This window comes from Hipposideros armiger, unplaced genomic scaffold (genome assembly GCF_001890085.2).
Source record: "Hipposideros armiger isolate ML-2016 unplaced genomic scaffold, ASM189008v1 scaffold_310, whole genome shotgun sequence".
NCBI classification, from domain to species: domain Eukaryota; kingdom Metazoa; phylum Chordata; class Mammalia; order Chiroptera; family Hipposideridae; genus Hipposideros; species Hipposideros armiger.
Genome location: NW_017731660.1, coordinates 1,507,315 through 1,525,471, shown reverse-complemented (window position 1 = coordinate 1,525,471; position 18,157 = coordinate 1,507,315). Strand labels below are relative to the sequence as shown.

The 18,157-nt window shown below is 44.3% G+C and overlaps 1 protein-coding gene and 1 pseudogene across 1 annotated transcript in view; one reads left to right on the top strand and one right to left on the bottom strand.

Moving 5' to 3' along the window:
• Positions 1–18,157, bottom strand: part of VWA3B (von Willebrand factor A domain containing 3B) — a 154,448-nt gene that overhangs the window by 74,745 nt on the left and 61,546 nt on the right. The window contains 4 exon segments of the mRNA XM_019659997.1: positions 5,070–5,168; positions 6,546–6,677; positions 12,397–12,535; positions 14,796–14,950. Coding sequence (XP_019515542.1) covers positions 5,070–5,168; positions 6,546–6,677; positions 12,397–12,535; positions 14,796–14,950 — 525 coding nt within the window.
• LOC109391989 (small RNA 2'-O-methyltransferase pseudogene) lies at positions 8,085–9,767 on the top strand (annotated as a pseudogene).

The window sequence follows — 18,157 nt, the reverse complement described above, 5'->3', positions numbered from 1 at the left end:
CACTTGGAGGGGTAAAAAGTATAACTATTGCACTGTGTTGTACAGCTGAAACTAATTCTAAAAAATGTATTTCATAATAAAAAAATAATTAAAAGAAAAAAAAAAACAACAACAAAAAGAAGAAAACAAACTAACTCCTATCTCCAGGGCACATGGCTAAATGGCCATGTGATGGAATAGTAGGCAGCTATAAAAAATGAGGAAGCTCTTTATAAATTACATTAAGCAATCTCCTTGGTACACTGTCTTATTAATAAAGGTCAGAATTTTGTAACATGCTACCATTTATGCATTAAAAAATACATATATAAATACATATGTGCTTGCAAACAAATTATCTCTGAAAGAAGATACAAGAAACTGGTAACATACATTGCCCCTTAGCTAGTGAACAAGAGGTGGGAGGGAGAATTTTTTCCTATATATCCTTTTGTACCTTTGTAATTTGTACCATGAAAATGTATTGCTATTCAAAAATTAAATAAAAAATTATCTTTTTAAAGATAGAAGGTAGACGTTTTATTAAATCTATATAATGAAATATGATGCAGTCATTGAGAATGGTGCTTCTGAAACATTTTTCATAACTTGAAAAAACTGCATATATTATATTTAAAAAAGCAGAACACAAAATTGAATTGTGAATGATTTAATTTTTCTTCTTTCTTATGCTTATATGCTTGCTTATATATAAAAATATATATGTTTTATAAATTGCAATAAAATCAGTAACAGTTTGTTCAACAGAAAAAGACCCCTTGTCCAGATGACTTTCAAATCAGAATCTCCAGCTCCCATATTCCCCAAATGCCAGCCCCAGATTTCTGGGGACTTCTGGACATCAAGAAGCTCAGCTTCCTTTACCAGCAACCCCAAAACCTGCTCCGTCTTTGAATTTAAATCAGTTAATAACATAATCATTATAACCAGAAATCAGTCATCTTGACCACTTTCTCCATTTCTCCCACCCTCCCACCTCTCCTCATGCTGCTGCCTCCCCCCTGCCAAGATGGTCACCAAGTCCTTTGGGACTACTTCAATTATCTCATCTCTGAAGAGTCCTCTTGTCAACATTTCTGCTGCTCCTAACTGAGGTGGGCCCTTACCAGTCTCATCAAGATTTAGTCTTTCCCTGGCACTAAGAAGGTATATTTCTAAAATATGGATGGATGGGACCATCTGCTCCTCTGAGAGCCCCCACTGTGGTAAAGCTGACCCTTTCCACGTGGCATTCAATGACTTTCACAATCTCCTCCCAACCTAACTCTCGAGACTCCACCCTGACACACTTTCATTAGTGCCCTTGCTCTCAGATTGTTTCTCTGAGCAGCCCCTCTGTTCCCTCTGCCCAGAGTACCAGTAATCTCCTCTCTTTAGAAAATTCCTTTGCCTCTTTCCAGATACAGTTGACATGTCCTCTCCTCAGTGGAAACTTGCCTGTTGCCTCTCCATTGTGTACAGAAGAATTCATCACACTGTGCTCCCAGACATTTCATAGCACAGGCCAGCCCACTCCCCATATCATGTCAGAGTTAATTGTGTATGTCTAGCACATCCCCCAACATGTCACCTTCCCTAAGGCAGGGATATTATTCATCGTTGTAGCCTCAAACCTTGGCACCACACATGGAACATAAACAGGGTACAATACATTGCTTCTACAGAGAAGTGTAATGAAGTTGATGGGAAAATCATTCCAAATAAATTTCACTTTAGATATTGTTGGGAGAGGAGGGCAAGATGGTGCAGTAGATAAACGCTGTGCTTGCCTTTTCCCATGACCACATTAAAATTACAACTAAATTATAGAACAGTCAACCTCGAGAACCCTCTGAAGACTAGCTGAACAGAAGTCCTTTAACAAAGGATATAAAGAAGAAGCCACATTGAGACTGGTAGGAGGGGCAGAGATGAGGAACAGGCCATCCCAGAGCTCCATGAGGCAGTTGAGAATCAGGAGGGATATCTCGGCCGTGGAGGTCCCCTCCATTTCAAGGAACAAGGAAACCCAGCCCACACTAGGCCCCCCAGCCTACAGTACAAGAAGAGCCCCCACAACATCTGCTGGGCAAAACAGTTTGGATTCTGGATAAGACTGAAAGCCAATGAAACCCAGGCAACCTCTTAAAGAGCCCACACACAAACTCACTCACTCACAGGCACTTGCCCTGGGCTCCAGCGGAAGCACGGCAGCTCAGGAGGCACAAGAGACATACTAGAGAGACTGAGTTGTGTTGCTCCAGGGCGAGGACTGGAGGGACAGTTGCCATTTTCCCTGTATAGAACCGTCCTCCTGTGTATCCTACAGGCAGGTGCCATCTTTCCTGTGTTGTGCCCTCCCCCACAGGGCCAAATCTGAATCTGTATTGGCCTGGTGAACTACCTCGCTCCACCCTATGATTCCCTGGGACCCTGCCCCACCCAACTCATGCAACACCAGAGGCACTTTCCTTGACTGGCAGCCAACCCTGCCCTGCACACTCCAGGAGGCTCTTTCAGCAGCAGACAGCTAACCTCAACTTGTGCATCACCAGAAGCACTTTCATAACTAGCAGCCAGCCCTGGCTACAGTCTTTCTTGGACAACTCTCAGGGATCAACAAGACCCAGGCAGGTGGCAGCTGGCTTCAGTGTGCTCTGAGCCTTTTGCTGTGTAGCTCTAGGCTTAGTACTGACACCAAACCAAAATCTACATTAACCTGATGAACACCACTTGCCCCACCCTTGATTCCCTGAGATCCTACCTCACCCAACTTGCATACACCACCAGATTTCATCAGTGGCTGAGCCTCATGGGAGGCAGCAGGCAGCAGCAGGTCTTGGGTCCTGGGCTGTTTGCAAAGCCACCCCAGCCTTGGTACTAGTGGCAGCCAGCCTCTCCCATGCACCTCCAGGTCCAGCACAGGCAGCAACCAAACATGGATCTCTACGTAGTTCCTATAAGGTAGCCCCCAGCCAATCACAGGTAGTGGCTGACCTGGGCCTGCACCAGAGCCCCTCCCAAGGGGCCCCAGAACCAATATACCTGGAGACCGCTTCATACCACAACAGAGAACCACCCAATTAGCTTCATAAGCAGTATACCCAAAGGGTGGTCTCAGCATGTGACAGAGGCTGTTGAGGAAAATTCTTTCTGCAGCGTAAGCCCCCTGCACAGCAGCCCGTAAACTGTGAATGTGGCCAAATTCCACAGCCAGTCAGACTGAGGGTTAATCCGATCCACCGAAATGCCAACAGCAATCAAGGATCAACTATAACAGAGGAGAGCACACACCACCCACACAAGGGACAGTCCTGGAGCACCCAGTTCAGGTGACCAGGGAGACTGTGCCATTGGACCCTACAGGGCACCTGCTACATAAAACCACCTGGCCAATACTGGGAGACATAGGTCTAATACACAGAAACAAACACAGGGAGGTAGCAAAAATGAATAAACAAAGAAATATGTCCCAAATGAAAGAACAGGAGAAACCTCTAGAAAAAGAAGTACATGAAATGGAGGCAAGCAACCTACCAGATACAGAGTTCAAAACAATGGTTATAAGAATGCTCAAGGACTTAATGAGAACTTCAAAAGAGAGATAGCAAGCATAAAAAACGACATAGAAACCACAAAAAAGAACAGTCTGAAGTGAAGACTACAATAATTGAAACAAAGAATGCACTAGATAGAATCAACAACAGATTAGATGAAGCAGAGGATCGAATCAACCATTTGGAAGACAAGGTAGCAGAAAAACTTAATTGGAATAGCAAAAAGAAAAGAGAATAAAAAATGAGGATAGTTTAAGGGGCTTCTGAGACAACAACAGCGTATCAACGTTCACATCTTAGGGGTATGAGAAAAAAAAAGAGAGAGTAAGGGACTAAAACCTATTTGAAGAAATAACCATGGAAAACTTTCCTAACCTGGCAAAGGAAACATACATACAAGTCCAGAAAGTGCAGAGAATCCCAAACAGGATGAACCCAGAGAAGCCCACACCAAGACATACCATAATTAAAATGCCAAAGGTTAAATACATAGACAGAATCTTAAAAAGCAGCAAGAGAAAAGCAGTTAGTTTACCTACAAGAAAGCCCCCATAGACTGTCAGCTTCTTTCTCAACAGAAACTTTGCAGGCAAGAAGGGAGTGGCAGGAAATATTCCAAGTGATAAAAAGCAATGACATACAACCACGACTAAATTGAAGGACAGATAAAGCTATCATTTAAAATTGAAGAATAGATAAAGAGCTTCCCAGAGAAGAAAAGCTAAAGGAGTTCATCACTACCAAACCAGTATTACAAGGAATCTTAGAAGGACTTCTTTAAGAAGAAGGGGGGAAAAAAGAACATAAAATTTCACTTTCCATACAACTTGTCTGCCGTAAATGTAATGCTGCAGTAAACTTCAGTTGCTTTACTGTTTAAGTCCTGGATCACTGGACATGCAAACACCTCACGATGAAGGAAACAGGATGGTACTAATTCACTTTAGTGGTTAATTTACATTGTACTGGCCTGCAGATCTCTATATTTATTTCATGCCCAGAGAATTAGTCTTTCATTCACTAAGCTTGAAAGACAATAAACAGACTCTACTTAAACCTTTCAAATATTTTCCAGTCAGGCTAAACAAAACAAAAAACATTCCACTAGAAAGACCTGCTTTTGTTTAAATGGTTACTAAGTTAAAATTAGGGGTAAAACCAAGGACGTTGTGTAGTGACATGCTTAGATTCAGAATGCCCAAAGGAAAAAAAAATAAAAAAGAATCTTCTCACTCTTAGTTTATAATAAAATATACATGAGTCTTCAGTGGAAGGTGGCGATCACCATACATGGGGTTGGTCTCCAGGCCTGTGGGTCTGTATCACAGTAACCAAAGTCACGATCACATAAATTCTCCTCAGACAAAGGAATTCCTCTGTGTATTTTCTCACCTCGGTTCTGGGTCCCTCAGCCCAGGAAATATCTCCCAGCAGCTTTCCTACAGCCACTGAAAAGGTGCCCCCAAACCCATTCTCAGCCTTGACTTTCAGGGTGTTGGTGAATCCCTCTTTGTCTCCAACTTTGATAAGTACCTGATCAGGTCTTCCATCTGTCAAAAGGTAGATTGTTTGTGTTTCTTTATCAGCAAAAGCAGTTTGCAGGGCATGCAGAGTGTTTGTGGAACTTCCAGTCTATGGGATAGAGGGAGAGAGAGAGAGAGAGAGAGAGAGAGATCACTTGAATCTCAAAGAAGACCTCACACAAGTGTTATTTTCTGCTTTTCCCAAAAGAAAGAAAAGTACTTGCGAAATAAAAGATAAATTAGAATTATACTGAGATAAGGATTTAAGTCCAGCAATTCCCAGAAGCCTAACCCCTGGGTGTGCCATAGCCTCTATCCCTGATGGTCCCCAGACAGCAGGAAGCCAGGACTGTGAACTGCCTGTCCTGCCGCAGAGCTCTTAATGATGTTTTATCTTTGCGTTCTTCTGTGTGAGGCACTAGCTCAGTTACTGCTCATTTGGCTGACAGCATAACTTAAACATGCAGCCTGAGGCACCTGGTGGGGATCATGTTTGCGTCAAACCAGGCTTGATTCATGACGCCCAGTGTTCAGCTAACACAATGTTGGATCACTAGCTATCTGGAAGTACAGCAAAGAAATCGTCCATTTTAAAAACTCCTGCAGCTTCTGCCCAGGGATGCAGAGCCCTGCAAGGGTGTCACTCCAAAATTCAAAATGAGAAAAAGCAAGACAAGCAGTAAGCATGTAATTGCTATTATGCCCATCAGAGTGCTTGGGTCACAGGGCAACCAACTGGCCCAAAATATGGGCAAGTCGGGCCCCTACAGAGTCAGGCTTCTTGCGCCAGGTACAGCTGGATACTCATAAGAAGAGTTTGGCTGGGGCCACTGATGCCAGCAGACACTGTCCAGGTGTCTACTGGCTGCAGGCTGAAGAGCCAGAGCTACAACAGTAGGGGTGTCTGCACTCTCTTAGGGGCCATTTTACCACAAACCCCACAGGAATGCTCACAGAAAAGATGGGGAAGAGTCTGGGGACCATCTCCTTCAAGGTGCAGGACTGGGAAAGAGGAACCATGACACATGAATCCCCAAGAGACCCTTCCCCTGTACCTCCCCTAGAGGATGAAAGCCTTAATCTGTGTGTAGTGGGGAGAGGGGGAGAAGGGCATAAACCACATTGTGTTAGCCAAACACTGGGCATCATGAATCAACCCTGGTTTGACATAAACATGATCCCCGCCAGGTGTCCTAGGGCACTGGGGAAAACCCAGGACAACTGGTGGAAAAAAAGAGAAGGGAAAAAGAAACCCTAGGTGCAGAGCTAGGTGCTGGGCTCAGAACTGCTGACAAGGCTACACCCCGAGTGAAGACACTGACTAATGGGACTGGGTTAATGTGATCTTTGTAAACACGATGAGTGTCTATGTGAAGCCACCACCATCCCTGGAGCTCAAAGCACTTTCACAAGAATTTCTCTGCCATGATAAACTCAGCAGGTGATCAAGTCAGGCTGCTCCTCTCAGACCCAGCCCCCACCTTACCTTAATGTCTCTAACCCAGGACTGAGCTCCTTTCAAATTATCTTCATCAATTTGAACAAGTTTTTCCTGCCAAGCAACTGCTTGAGCATCAAACTGCACAAAATTGAATTTCCTTTTATATTTCAGCTGTTCCTGTAAGAGATGATTATTATTTAGCCATAAAACCACTCAAATGTAAGAAAATATTAGGGTAGGTCATGGTTTGATAAATGGTATAGATATCACTTTGGAATCCGTTTTCAGCTCTAGAAGCTAAAAATTACATTCAATAGAGTCTTTTCTAGTACAAAAGGCATTTAAGTAAAATATCTATGCAGGCTGGATACTAACTTTTACAAGTGTATATATGTATGAATATGTTATATGTATCACATACGAGGTGTGATCAATACAGCAAATGTTTAAATTAAAAAAATTATTACAGTAAAAGATGTACTGCCATTATCTGTTGCCTTACAGCTACGTCCTCGACTGCCCCCCCCACACACACACACACACCAACCCCTGACCTAATGAGGTCATGAGAAAGTGTCTTGGAATGCTGAGACCTGGTGGAAAGATATCAGTAAAGCATCCTCAAGGGAGTGTCTCAGAACACTGAGACCTGGCGGAATGGTGTCAGTTATCTCCTTTATTTTCATGGCCGCTGCACAGTTGCACCATCTGGGGGTTGTGTGTGTAGGAGTATAAAGGCACAGCAGGTGTTGGAATACAATGGGGCTGGTTGGTGGAAATTAGCCATCAGGCACTTATCACATGGACTTTAGAAAAAACAAGTTTCACTTCTTTGAAGTTTCTTAATAAAAGCTACACATTGGCCCGATTCGGGGCTCAGTTCTAGAGAGAGAACTGCAGCCCCCTGGCCTCGCTTTAACTCTGTCCTTGACTCTTGTGTTTCCTTAACCCTGTGCCACCCCTCTCACTCCCCATCACTTTTGCTGTGCGGGACGCGATATCTGGCGCCCAACGTGGGGCTCAAAGAGGGAAGGAAGACTCAGAGTCTGAGAAGAAAGGTTTAACAGCAACAGGGCCCGGGAGGCATCGCAACAACTACCTAATAAGGAGGTAGGGAAGATCCCAAAAAATTTAACCAGGGTAAAAGGGAAATTAACTAAACTTTTGTGTGAAAGAGTGTGAATGTGTGAGTGATTGATTATAGTTCCATGGCTTCGGTTACGGAACTTGCTTGAGCCCTAATCTATGATTCTGGTTACATCGTAAGGCAAAACGGTGACTTGGCAACACCAACCAGACCTGGGGTTTATATTGGTGCACCATAGCCAAGACGGACCTTAAAGTCCCGCAAGGGACGCGGCCAGACGGGTATCTGAGTAAACTTTGAGCGAAACTTTTTCCTTTCTCTCTTTTTACTAACAAAGGAAATGTTACTAGCCAATATAGACCTTATATCTGCTTACTGAAGCAGCTTATTAAAAAAGGAGGGGCCAAAGTCTCAGAAAAGAGATTGGAGGAACTTTTAAAGATCATAGACTCATTGTTCCTGGTTTCCTAACTTAGGGATGTTGGACTTAGAGAGCCATGGGATGCAGTAGGCAAAAACCTTAGTGAGATACAGCATTAGGGGGTTTCACTGCCAGCCACAATTTGGGATACGTGGAGGTTAGTCCGGTCAGTTTTAGAACCATTACAAACTGACACGAAAGATAAAGGGGAAGATAATGATCAGGGTTGTAAAAATAAAAAAAAGAAAGTTCTGAGGAAAACAAATACCAAGAGAAAACTCCAGAAAAAAGGGAGAAAGATTTTTTTTTGAGGCACCTACAGTTGTTCCAAAATCGTTACATCCACCTTTGGGAGACTGCTTGGAAAACTACAATGCACCACCCCCCCTCCCCCACTCCTTTACTGCCTCTACCGCGCTTTTATTTATGGCACAGAAAGAAAAACCTCTCAAGAAACCGCCCAAAGGGCTTTAAATGCGGCTGCAGCGCTGCGCAATCCCCTAGTCTTCGGTGGCTCTCGACTTTGCTGATTCGACGTGCTTCTTACTCCAAGACGAGTCATTGCTGATTCCTAGAGCTTGAAGGATTCATCTGCATTTTTGTTTCAACGAAACTTGGAAACAAGTTTCCAATAGAGTGCAAGAGTGTAGTTGATGGTTTTCAAGCGTCTATCAAGAAGGCAATTCAGTTTAGCCCTCTGTTATACAGATAGCGTTACAATTTCGTTAAAGATCTGGTGGATCAACATAAACCCAGGAAGGCTGCAGACTTGGGGTGTGGCAATGCTTTGCTAATACAGACACTTAAATGCCACAGTTGCATGGAACTGCTTGTTGGAGTAGATATCAATAAAAATAAAATAGGATCACAAAGGTGTCAGTTGTCTCCATATTTTGGGGATTATTTAAGTCCCTGGGAACTGAATTTGCCTATTATCTTGTATCATGGCTCTGTTGTGAAGAGAGACTCTCGTTTGCTTGGATTTGACTTAATAACATGTATTGAATTAATAGAACATCTGGATCCAACAGATCTGGCCGTTTTTCCCCAAGTTGTATTTGGGTACTTGTCTCCAGCCATGATAGTCATCAGCACACCAAACGCGGAATTCAATGCCCTGTTTCCAGCAGTGACCTTAAGAGATTCAGATCACAAATTTGAGTGGAATAGAAAGCAGTTTCAGACCTGGGCTTCAGATGTGGCAAATCTCTACAATTACTCTGTGGAGTTTACTCACCAGTAACCACCAGCAGGAGCTGAGAATGTTGGGTACTGTACCCAGATAGGGGTCTCCCGGAAAATTGGAGCAAAGGCAACTGAATCATGCCTTGCAGGGCAGCATGAGGAATATGTTTATAAATTTGTTTATACAATCTCATACCCAAGTTTACAGCAAAAAGAAGTCTGCAAATATGCGTTGGTAAATGAGGTGTCCCGACAAGTCCAAAGCTTGAGATGTGGATATGCCATTAGTTTGAAAATACTACAGGATGATGAAAATGAGAGGTTAAAAGACAGTGGGCTCATCAATTTTTCTGGACCAGTCTTCACAGAACTTGAAAAATTCAACAGAGAGAAGTCTCCCAAACCTTTCAGTTTTGGAAATAAGTTTTACGTACCCCTGGAAAGACTTTTTGCTTATTCCAAGGTGAACCGCTTATGTGATAACATAGATATGATGAGAGCACTCATTGCTGACGCAATGAAACTGAACGGTGATGGTTCCACAGTGAAGGTTGACCTACATGATAATGACTGAGTCATCCTTCCTGCAATTCAGGGTCTTAGCAATAGTTAGGGTCACTTAGAATTTAAATGTTGTGTAGTCATAGTTCAAGTAACTTTTAATTTTGAAATTATGTAACCTTGTTCTTTTAAAATATGCTTTATTGGGGTGGTGTTGTAGAGTTGGTTCATAGTATGCTTGTTTTGTTTTGTTGGAGCCATGTTGAATGGCATAAAAAAATTTTAAAGGAAATTGAAAAAAAAAAAAAAAGAAACTGCCCAAAGACAATAATCCTTTTCTTTCTGCTGCCCATGCACCTCCCCCACCTGTCGGAGGCTCTCGCATATCACTATCTGCAGTGGAGTGAGACATACCACAGGCTAGGTTAAAAGGAGATTTGGATGCTTTGACTTTCCCTGTTATCATTCAGGAAACTTACTCTAAATTTATTGCCCACTAGCAGCATGCTATAAATAAACAGTTTACCAATTCTCAAGCAGCTGATATAATTTTACAAATTATGGCTTATGATAATGCTAATGAGGATTGTAAAAAGGCAATAGGAGCTCAAAAAGAAAAAACAGATGCCATGGGGATATCTTCGTTTGTGTCGAGGGTTAGAAACAAAACAATTTAAAGTGATCATGCTTACTCAGGCTATTACAGGGTTAACAGTGGGAAAAAACAAATTCCCTGGCATTTTTGGAAAAAGTGCTACAATTGTGGAAAGTCTGGTCATACTGGCAGCCAGAAAGAAAAACAAAAATAGTTCCCGCCCACATAATACTTCTGCTCCTACGAGTTATATCCTAGGTGCCAAAGGAAAAATCACTGGACATCTAAATGTAAATCAGTTTTTCATAAGGATGAAACTCCCCATTGCCCATGCTGTGCGGGACATGACAATTATCCCCCCGCTAAATACTCCCCCTCACTTCAAACACACTTATCCCATCGTTCTTGCTACTTTCTGAAGCAGTTCTGGAAGTCCTCTTTCCTGAGCGTCTTTAGTTGCGCTGTTGTGGCTGCCTCAATGTCCTGAATCATTTTCATTTTGACCTTGGGGAAGAGCCAGAAATCGCATAGTACCAGACCCATTGAATAAGGTGGATGAGAACACACCATAATGTTTTTGTTTGACAGAAATTGCCGTATACCAGAAGCGATGTGTGACATGGAGCATTGTCATGATGGAGGATGATTTATGGCACACTTTAAAACACACCTTCTTGGGGGCCCGGCCGAGTGGCGCGATGGTTAAGAACTGGCTTGGGACACCAGAGGGCCCCAGTTTGGATCCCACATATGAGGGTCAGTGACACTGCCCTCTACATCTGAGATGCTGAACAACAGCTCAACCTGGAGCTGGGCTGCCGTAGGTTGCCGGCGATGGCGTGGGCTGCAGCCCCTGTGGCAGTGGGTTGCCATGGGCTACCATGTGTAGCCAGCAGCCAGCGTGAGTGGCCAGCAGCCACAGTGAGCGGCCATCCAGAAGCCGGCAACTGATCTGCCTCACCCCGGAAGAGAGCAATGATGGTGCCAACTTGGGCCAGTGAAGCAACGTCCTCCACACCTAGTCTGGAGAACAAAAGGACAGCAACTTGTCTGTTCCCCTTCCCCCAATTCCCTAGCGCTGTTCCCATCCCTCAATTCCCCAATAAAAATCTTTAAAAAAAAACAACACACCTTCTCTTAACTGTAGCTCATGTTGATTGCACCGAACAAGTTGAAACTTGTCACACACACTATTACTAAAGTTTGATGCACCACTTCCCATATTGAAGATCCCCTTGGATGGCACTTGGCAGCAGCATTCACCGTATTGTTTGATCACACCTTGTATATGCATAAGTTTATGTATATGATGTAACATTAAATGCTGTCTTTAATGCTCATATTAATGGTATACTGAATATGCACACAAAGTGCAATATGCTTAAGACAAGGAAATCCGAAAGTGTCACATTTGGTCATCACCTTTTGGTAAGGCCAGTACTCTGTGGCATATCTAGTCACTTGCCTTCCATCCACCCATATTTCTCCAGCAGAGGTTTACCAAATTAAAAGCTGTAATTTTCTAGTTGTCGATGCTCCCCACAATTATTTTCTGTGGTTAATACTCATGTCAGTACTAGTGGCTTGTGACAGTGCTGTAACACCCATCTCAGGGTGTGGAAACTCAGGGTTAGGAATCATGGCCATGTGCTTCAGGTCCCACAACTCTGAGGCAACACAGGCAGCATTAATAAGGACGGGAGGCTCCTACCCATCAGCCGCACTCCTCCCTCCCATGCCTCTGAGCTGGGCCAGGGCACACAGCGCCCCTCATAGACATTGGAGATTGAAATCCAAAAGCTGAGCTGAAGCATATCTGGAAAACCATGGAGGTGTATGCACACCACAGATCTCAGGGCAGAGAAAACCCAAAGCAATGGGCGTACCAGTGCATTACAGAAAGGATGCACCCAGGAGGCTCTGCTTACAGAGGAGAACCGAGGGCTCTCTAACTGGTAAAGGGGAGCTTTGTCCTGAAATGGCTTCCCGGGAGATTCTGGAGAGCACTTTGCCTGGGCATCCCCACAACCGCTGCAGGTGAGTCTCAGTGCAGGTGCACTCATGAGACACAGGCCCCCAAATGCTTGAATGGGTAGCTCCATCCAACCTGTATAAACTGGATGACCTTGCCCTTCACCAAGTCCAGTTTGCCCTTCATCGAATGAGATGTATCAACGAGAATGTAGACACAGTCATTACGCACTTTTCCAAAAAGGATTTGACTCCCATCCTGTAGCCATTTAATCCTAGGCAGAAAATGGGATGAAAGTGAGTGATTACAGCCTGTGGGAACAAAATCATCTTCCTAAGAGGTCAGAGTTGTGCTGTATTGTTTCTACACAACTTTCTGTGAGTGCACCACTCATTTAAAGGGGTTTCTTGGGAAAATCCTACGTGTAGGCTGGCTCCCTCGTCAGCCCTCCCACCCATCCATCATCAATACAAGTAAAACGGAACAAGGAAAATCAATAGGACAGAAAAATAAATCCAACACTGGATTCCGAAGCCCAAAGTAAATCACTGCCAGTCATCTGAGAGTTTGAAGCCCTCAGCTCCGACTTTAGACCATTTGTCCTTCCAATGCTGCTGACTACAGTCAAGCTAGTAACACCAGCACATTCCTGAAGCTTCGAGGAGGCTTATGGACTGTCAAGCAACACCAGATCCCCACAGGAACCAAGCACCAGGCCGTTGTATGAGAAGGATTGCTTCTGTGCTTGAGTTCAGGTTGGCATCACAGGATGTAAATGAAGTTCATGGCTACAGGCAAAGCCTGGGGGAGGGGCTGTGCAGGGGGAAAAAAATATCTGAAACTGAGTTCAGAGTTCAGCAAGGCCTAGGCAGCTAGAATCTGTAGGGTGAATATGGAGGATCGAATGAAATGAGATACATACAACATATCAAAATTTGTGATTGGCGGCTAAAGCAGTATTTCCTCATTTATTAAGAGGAAAATTTATTGCTTATACTAGATTAAAATTAAATGCTTATATTAGAAAGAAAGAAAGAAAGAAAGAAAGAAAGAAAGAAAGAAAGAAAGAAAGAAAGAAAGGTCTCAGATCAGAGATCTAAGCATCCACCTTAAGAAACGTAAACGCAGAGTAAGGAGAGAGAAGGAAATAAAAAAGGTAAAAGTAGAAATCAACAGAATAGAAAGGAGAAAACCAGACAGGAAAAAAACCAATGAAAACACAAGCTGGTTCTTAGAAAAGATCAATAAAATAGATAACCTCCAGCCAGATTGATTAGAACACAAAGATGCCATAAATTACCAACATCAATTCTACGTGCATTTAAATAAATTAACACATAGTTAAAAACCTTCCCACAAAGAGAAACTCAAGGCCCAGATGGCTTCACTGATAAATTCTACAAACATGTAAGGGAGACATGATACCAATTCACCGCAAAATCTGGAAAACAGAGGAGGAGAGAAAACTTCCCAACAATTCCAATACCTGGTGGGAGGAGAGGGACAAACAGACCTGGCAGCTGCCAGGTGGAGTGTCTTTTAAGCAGCATCGTCTTTCCCAGAACTGAAATCCAAATTACTCCCCAAAAGTCACCCCTAAAACCTAAGCAGAGAAGGCTCCAGACATAGATACAGCGTTACCTTCCCTGAGTGACCTGTGTGGCTGGGTTTGAGAAGCTGGGGCTGTGGAGAGTTAATATTGGGCAGACAAGGGTTCTGCAGCTTGTGGCTTTTTAACAGAAAACACAAAAGGGAGAGAATTCTCACTGCTGAGTGGCCACTGCAGGTTGGTTACTGGCCTGGACTCGTTAGCTTTAGTATCTAATCTAATCCAGAGAACATGTTTATAATGGCATTAGTATTCCCACTTTATAAACGAGGAAGGTGGCGCAAAAAAACATTAAGTAACCTGCCTAGGGCCACACAGCAAGTGGCAGGGCTGGGATTACAACCCAGCTCTGTCTAGAAGCCCGTGTACCTAAGTGGATTTGGCCTTTGTGGTCTGAAGCTGTCCCCTGGCATCGGGCAGTGAAAGCACGAAGAAGGCCCACCACTGTGGGGCTGAGGTGAGTGTTAGTGCACCAGGTTCCTTAGCATTGCCAGGCTTTAAGAAATAGTAGGGTAGAGAGGGAGCACGTGAAGTTATTTTTAGCTGCTTTCTAAAATACATATATAGCATTCCACATTGTGGAAGGTGTCCTGAATGTAATGTGCAGGAGGACAGGTGTAACGGTCACAGAGTACGTGGGGCCCACAAGACATGGCCGAATTCTCCTTGGTCCCCTCCAGTGATGCACAGCCAACACCGTACCTGCACCTTTGTTTGCTGTTTTTAAGAGTCTGCACTGGCAGCAAGGCAGCTCAGAATCTGAATCCAACACCCCTTAGTTATAACAGAGGCACCGGCAGACTGCCAGGTGGCTGCCTTGACTTAATCTGCTCCTTGGCCATTGCTCCTGGTTAAGCTTTTACCCAGAGGTCAAGCAGGTCTGAATTTGAAGAGAGACTAGACCACCTGTATCCTCTGAAAATACCTGTCCTGGATCTGGGCCAGGACTGCGCTGATGCTTGCACTGTACCAGGAGTACTTCTCCTTGGTAACACAGACGTGCACCAAACTCCCATCCTTCCAGGGAGCGTGGACAAATGTGCTGCAGTATTTCGCGTGGACTGTCTTCTTGTTGGTCTCCTAAGGAAAGGACAAAGGACAGAAGCCACTCAGAAGCCATGCAGAGAGGAAAAGTGTCCAGACGGCACCTCCATCTCTGCCTTATTCACCCAGCTTAGCAATCACTCCCACGGTGCAGTCACTGAACTCCTGGCTCGACAAACGTGCACGGGGCCTGTTCTGTATGGAGCAGCGGCCACAAACGATGCTCAGAAAGATGCAATCCCATCTGTGCCCCAGGACAGCTAGCGTGTCCGGCAGGGACTGCCTGGACAACATGCAGCCAGGAGAGGTCTGACTGCTGCACCTTGACGCCTGTCAGCATCTAGAGGTGGGGGCCATGGGAGACGGAACAAAGAAGGCTGAGAAAGAACCGCAGTGAGGGAGGGGGACAAACAGGACAGTTCATTTTCTGCAAGTAAAAGAATGTCAAGGAAGTACCAACTGTATCAAACATTATAACAGGCCAAGTAAGAGAGCGACTGAGACTCATGCCCTGGAGAGAGTGGGTTTTGGTGGAGAGGGGGCCTTGGCTAGAGTGTGTTCAAGGAGCCTGGGAGAACCGCGGAAGCAGGGAAAGGAAATGTGTCAGACCCTTGGAGAGGTGACTTCTACAGAGAAGCCGAGGAAGGCTACTGAGTAGAGCCAGAGGCAAATGGGGGTCAAAAGACTGTAATTTTAATATGGGAGGAATAACACCATGTTTGTATGCTGAAGAGAAGGTCAGAGAAATGAAAGGTCAGGGTATGGGAAAGGCCATCCCCATGGGTCTGGCATCACTGAGAATGTAAACAGTTGGAGCCAGTGACAGCAAGCCAGAAGCTCGATCTTCAAGGACTGTCGGAGGTGACCTGGGCTCAGGAGGTGACAGCCACAGGTGGCGGAGTGGGTAGTACATTCTGATGACATGGGAAGAGGGTGGGACAATGATAGAGAAGCAGCACAGAGGAACAAGGAGGCCACCACCCACTTCTGGGGCCACAAGCCTAATGAGAGAGAGAGAGAGAGAGAGAGAGAGAGAGAGAGAGAGAAATAGAGAGAAATAGAGAGAAATAGAGAGAAATAGAGAGAGAAGGAAGGTACCATGTACTGGGCAGCTCCCGAGAGCCAGGCACTGTGCTTAGACCTGCATTTTTTTTTAATTTGGACTTTACACCACCCACATTACAGACATGGACAGTGAGTCAAACAGGTTAAATTATTTCCTCACTACCCCAACTGGTAGAAATAGCATTTCCACCCAGGTCTTCTCATTCCAAGTCTGGTGCACTTCCCACCAGATCACACTGTCTGGTACACAGTGAAAGCTCGATAAATAGTGGAATAAATGGTGAGACTACACTGGGTTTTTTAACATCAGGGCTGGTTTTGCATACAAGCAGCATAAGTAACCAGGGATGCAATTTCAGGGGGCCCTGAAATATCAAGTTCCCAGACTCTGCCTGAAATTCCCCAATTACAATGCATTTTGATCTCCTTGCACCTGCTCATTTATCTTAGAAATGCTACATGGTGAGGCTTTTTCAGTCATTTATTTTGCAGTGTAATGAGTTTCCTAGATCCATACCTACCAATCGGTTTTTAGAGTTAAAATGTTATGGGGTTCCTACCCAGTGGGAGTCTGGGGGAACCCTAAATAATGTACCTATTTCACAGACTGTTTCTCTCTACCTTATACACATCACAACTTTAGACATAAATTTGGTTTCAGATATGTAGCCCCAAATACTAAAAATAAAGTTGTCCCTTTTTCACCAACATTTGTGAAAGAGGGAGAGCTGTACTTCTCAACTTCTATCACATGGTTACTTGTTAGCACAAGCAATCTGCGGTGAAATTCCCCATTTATAAGCCACATTCTTCAAACTGTCCCTGTAAAATTCCATTTATAATGTGAAGAACAAGGAGGAGACCCGTGTGTGAGAGGCTGAGCGACCCACCACACTGCCATGAGCTCACGGTAAGCTACGTTCAAGTGGATAAGGATTCCTATTTTTCAATATGCAGGAAGGGCCTAATGTATTTTCAACATGAAAATGTAGTTATGTATGACTTCCTGAACTAATAACATTTCTGAATAATGCCGACAAAGTCAGAAAACTGCTGGGGAGGAAACAAAGCAACGAAAGCTCCCTGCTGCAACCCAGCCGTTACCCTGTATCCCACATACAAGCCAGGAAATGAGTCTTACATCGATTCTGCATTTTGCTAATTCAGATTTTATATTTTCCTTCTTGCAGTTCATTGTCAACACATGGCAGTAAGAGGTATTGTAGCCCCAAAGGAAAGCCCTTTCCTGGAGGTTGGAGAGCCCTGTGGCCAGAAAGCCCAAAAAGTGTCAGAGGGCTGGCCTGAGGCTTCGCCTCTGAATTGACAGGCATGTCAGTGGGGACCTTGACATTGATTCAGAGCCTGTAGAATGGCTTGCATTTGAGAAGGCCCTTGACACCCTCTCCCAGTGCCTCTGCTGGGCTGCCCTATGGGCAAGCCTGCTCTGTTGCTGGCTTTTGGCTTTCACTTCAGTGTGTACCTGGCCCTTTACTACCTTCGAAAGAGCTTCCCCTCAGTTTTACAAATTTAGAATATTTATTTTATCCCAATTTTCTGTTTCATATTGTGACGCATTTTAGTATCTCTATAACTCTAAACTTTTGACAGTCTTCCAGGTCCTGTTCTACACACCAGTGTTCTCCAAGAGTAGCCCCTGGAGAAGCAGTTCCAGCATCATCTGGGGACTGTTATAAATGCCAATTCTTGGTCCCCATGACCCCCACACCCTCCCCACACATCCACTGACTTGTACTACAGTTTAGGGGCCTCTGCCATAGGCCATCATCTTTCCACGTGAGCCAGAGCCGGTCATTTCAGACCCACTGGCATCATGGAACTACAGCTTCCAAAAGTTCTCAATGTATACACTCCAAGTGCTGTAACCCCTTAGAGAATCTGATCTTATATTTACTGGGAACCCACTAAATGCTGGCTGGTGGCTGGTGGTCACTAGGCTAATGTATCTTTGAGGTGGTGACAATATAAGAGGACCACAGAAATGCCCACTTTTGGCATATTCACCAGCAGTTTCTCTCTTCCATTCTTTTGCCATAATGTTGAATAATTCTGAGACTCATAATGCCTGAATCTGTACAGGACCAGCTCCTGGCTTCTGTACAATTACTGTATAATTCACTTATCTCTAGAAACTGTTGCCAGACTGAATCTCCACTCTCA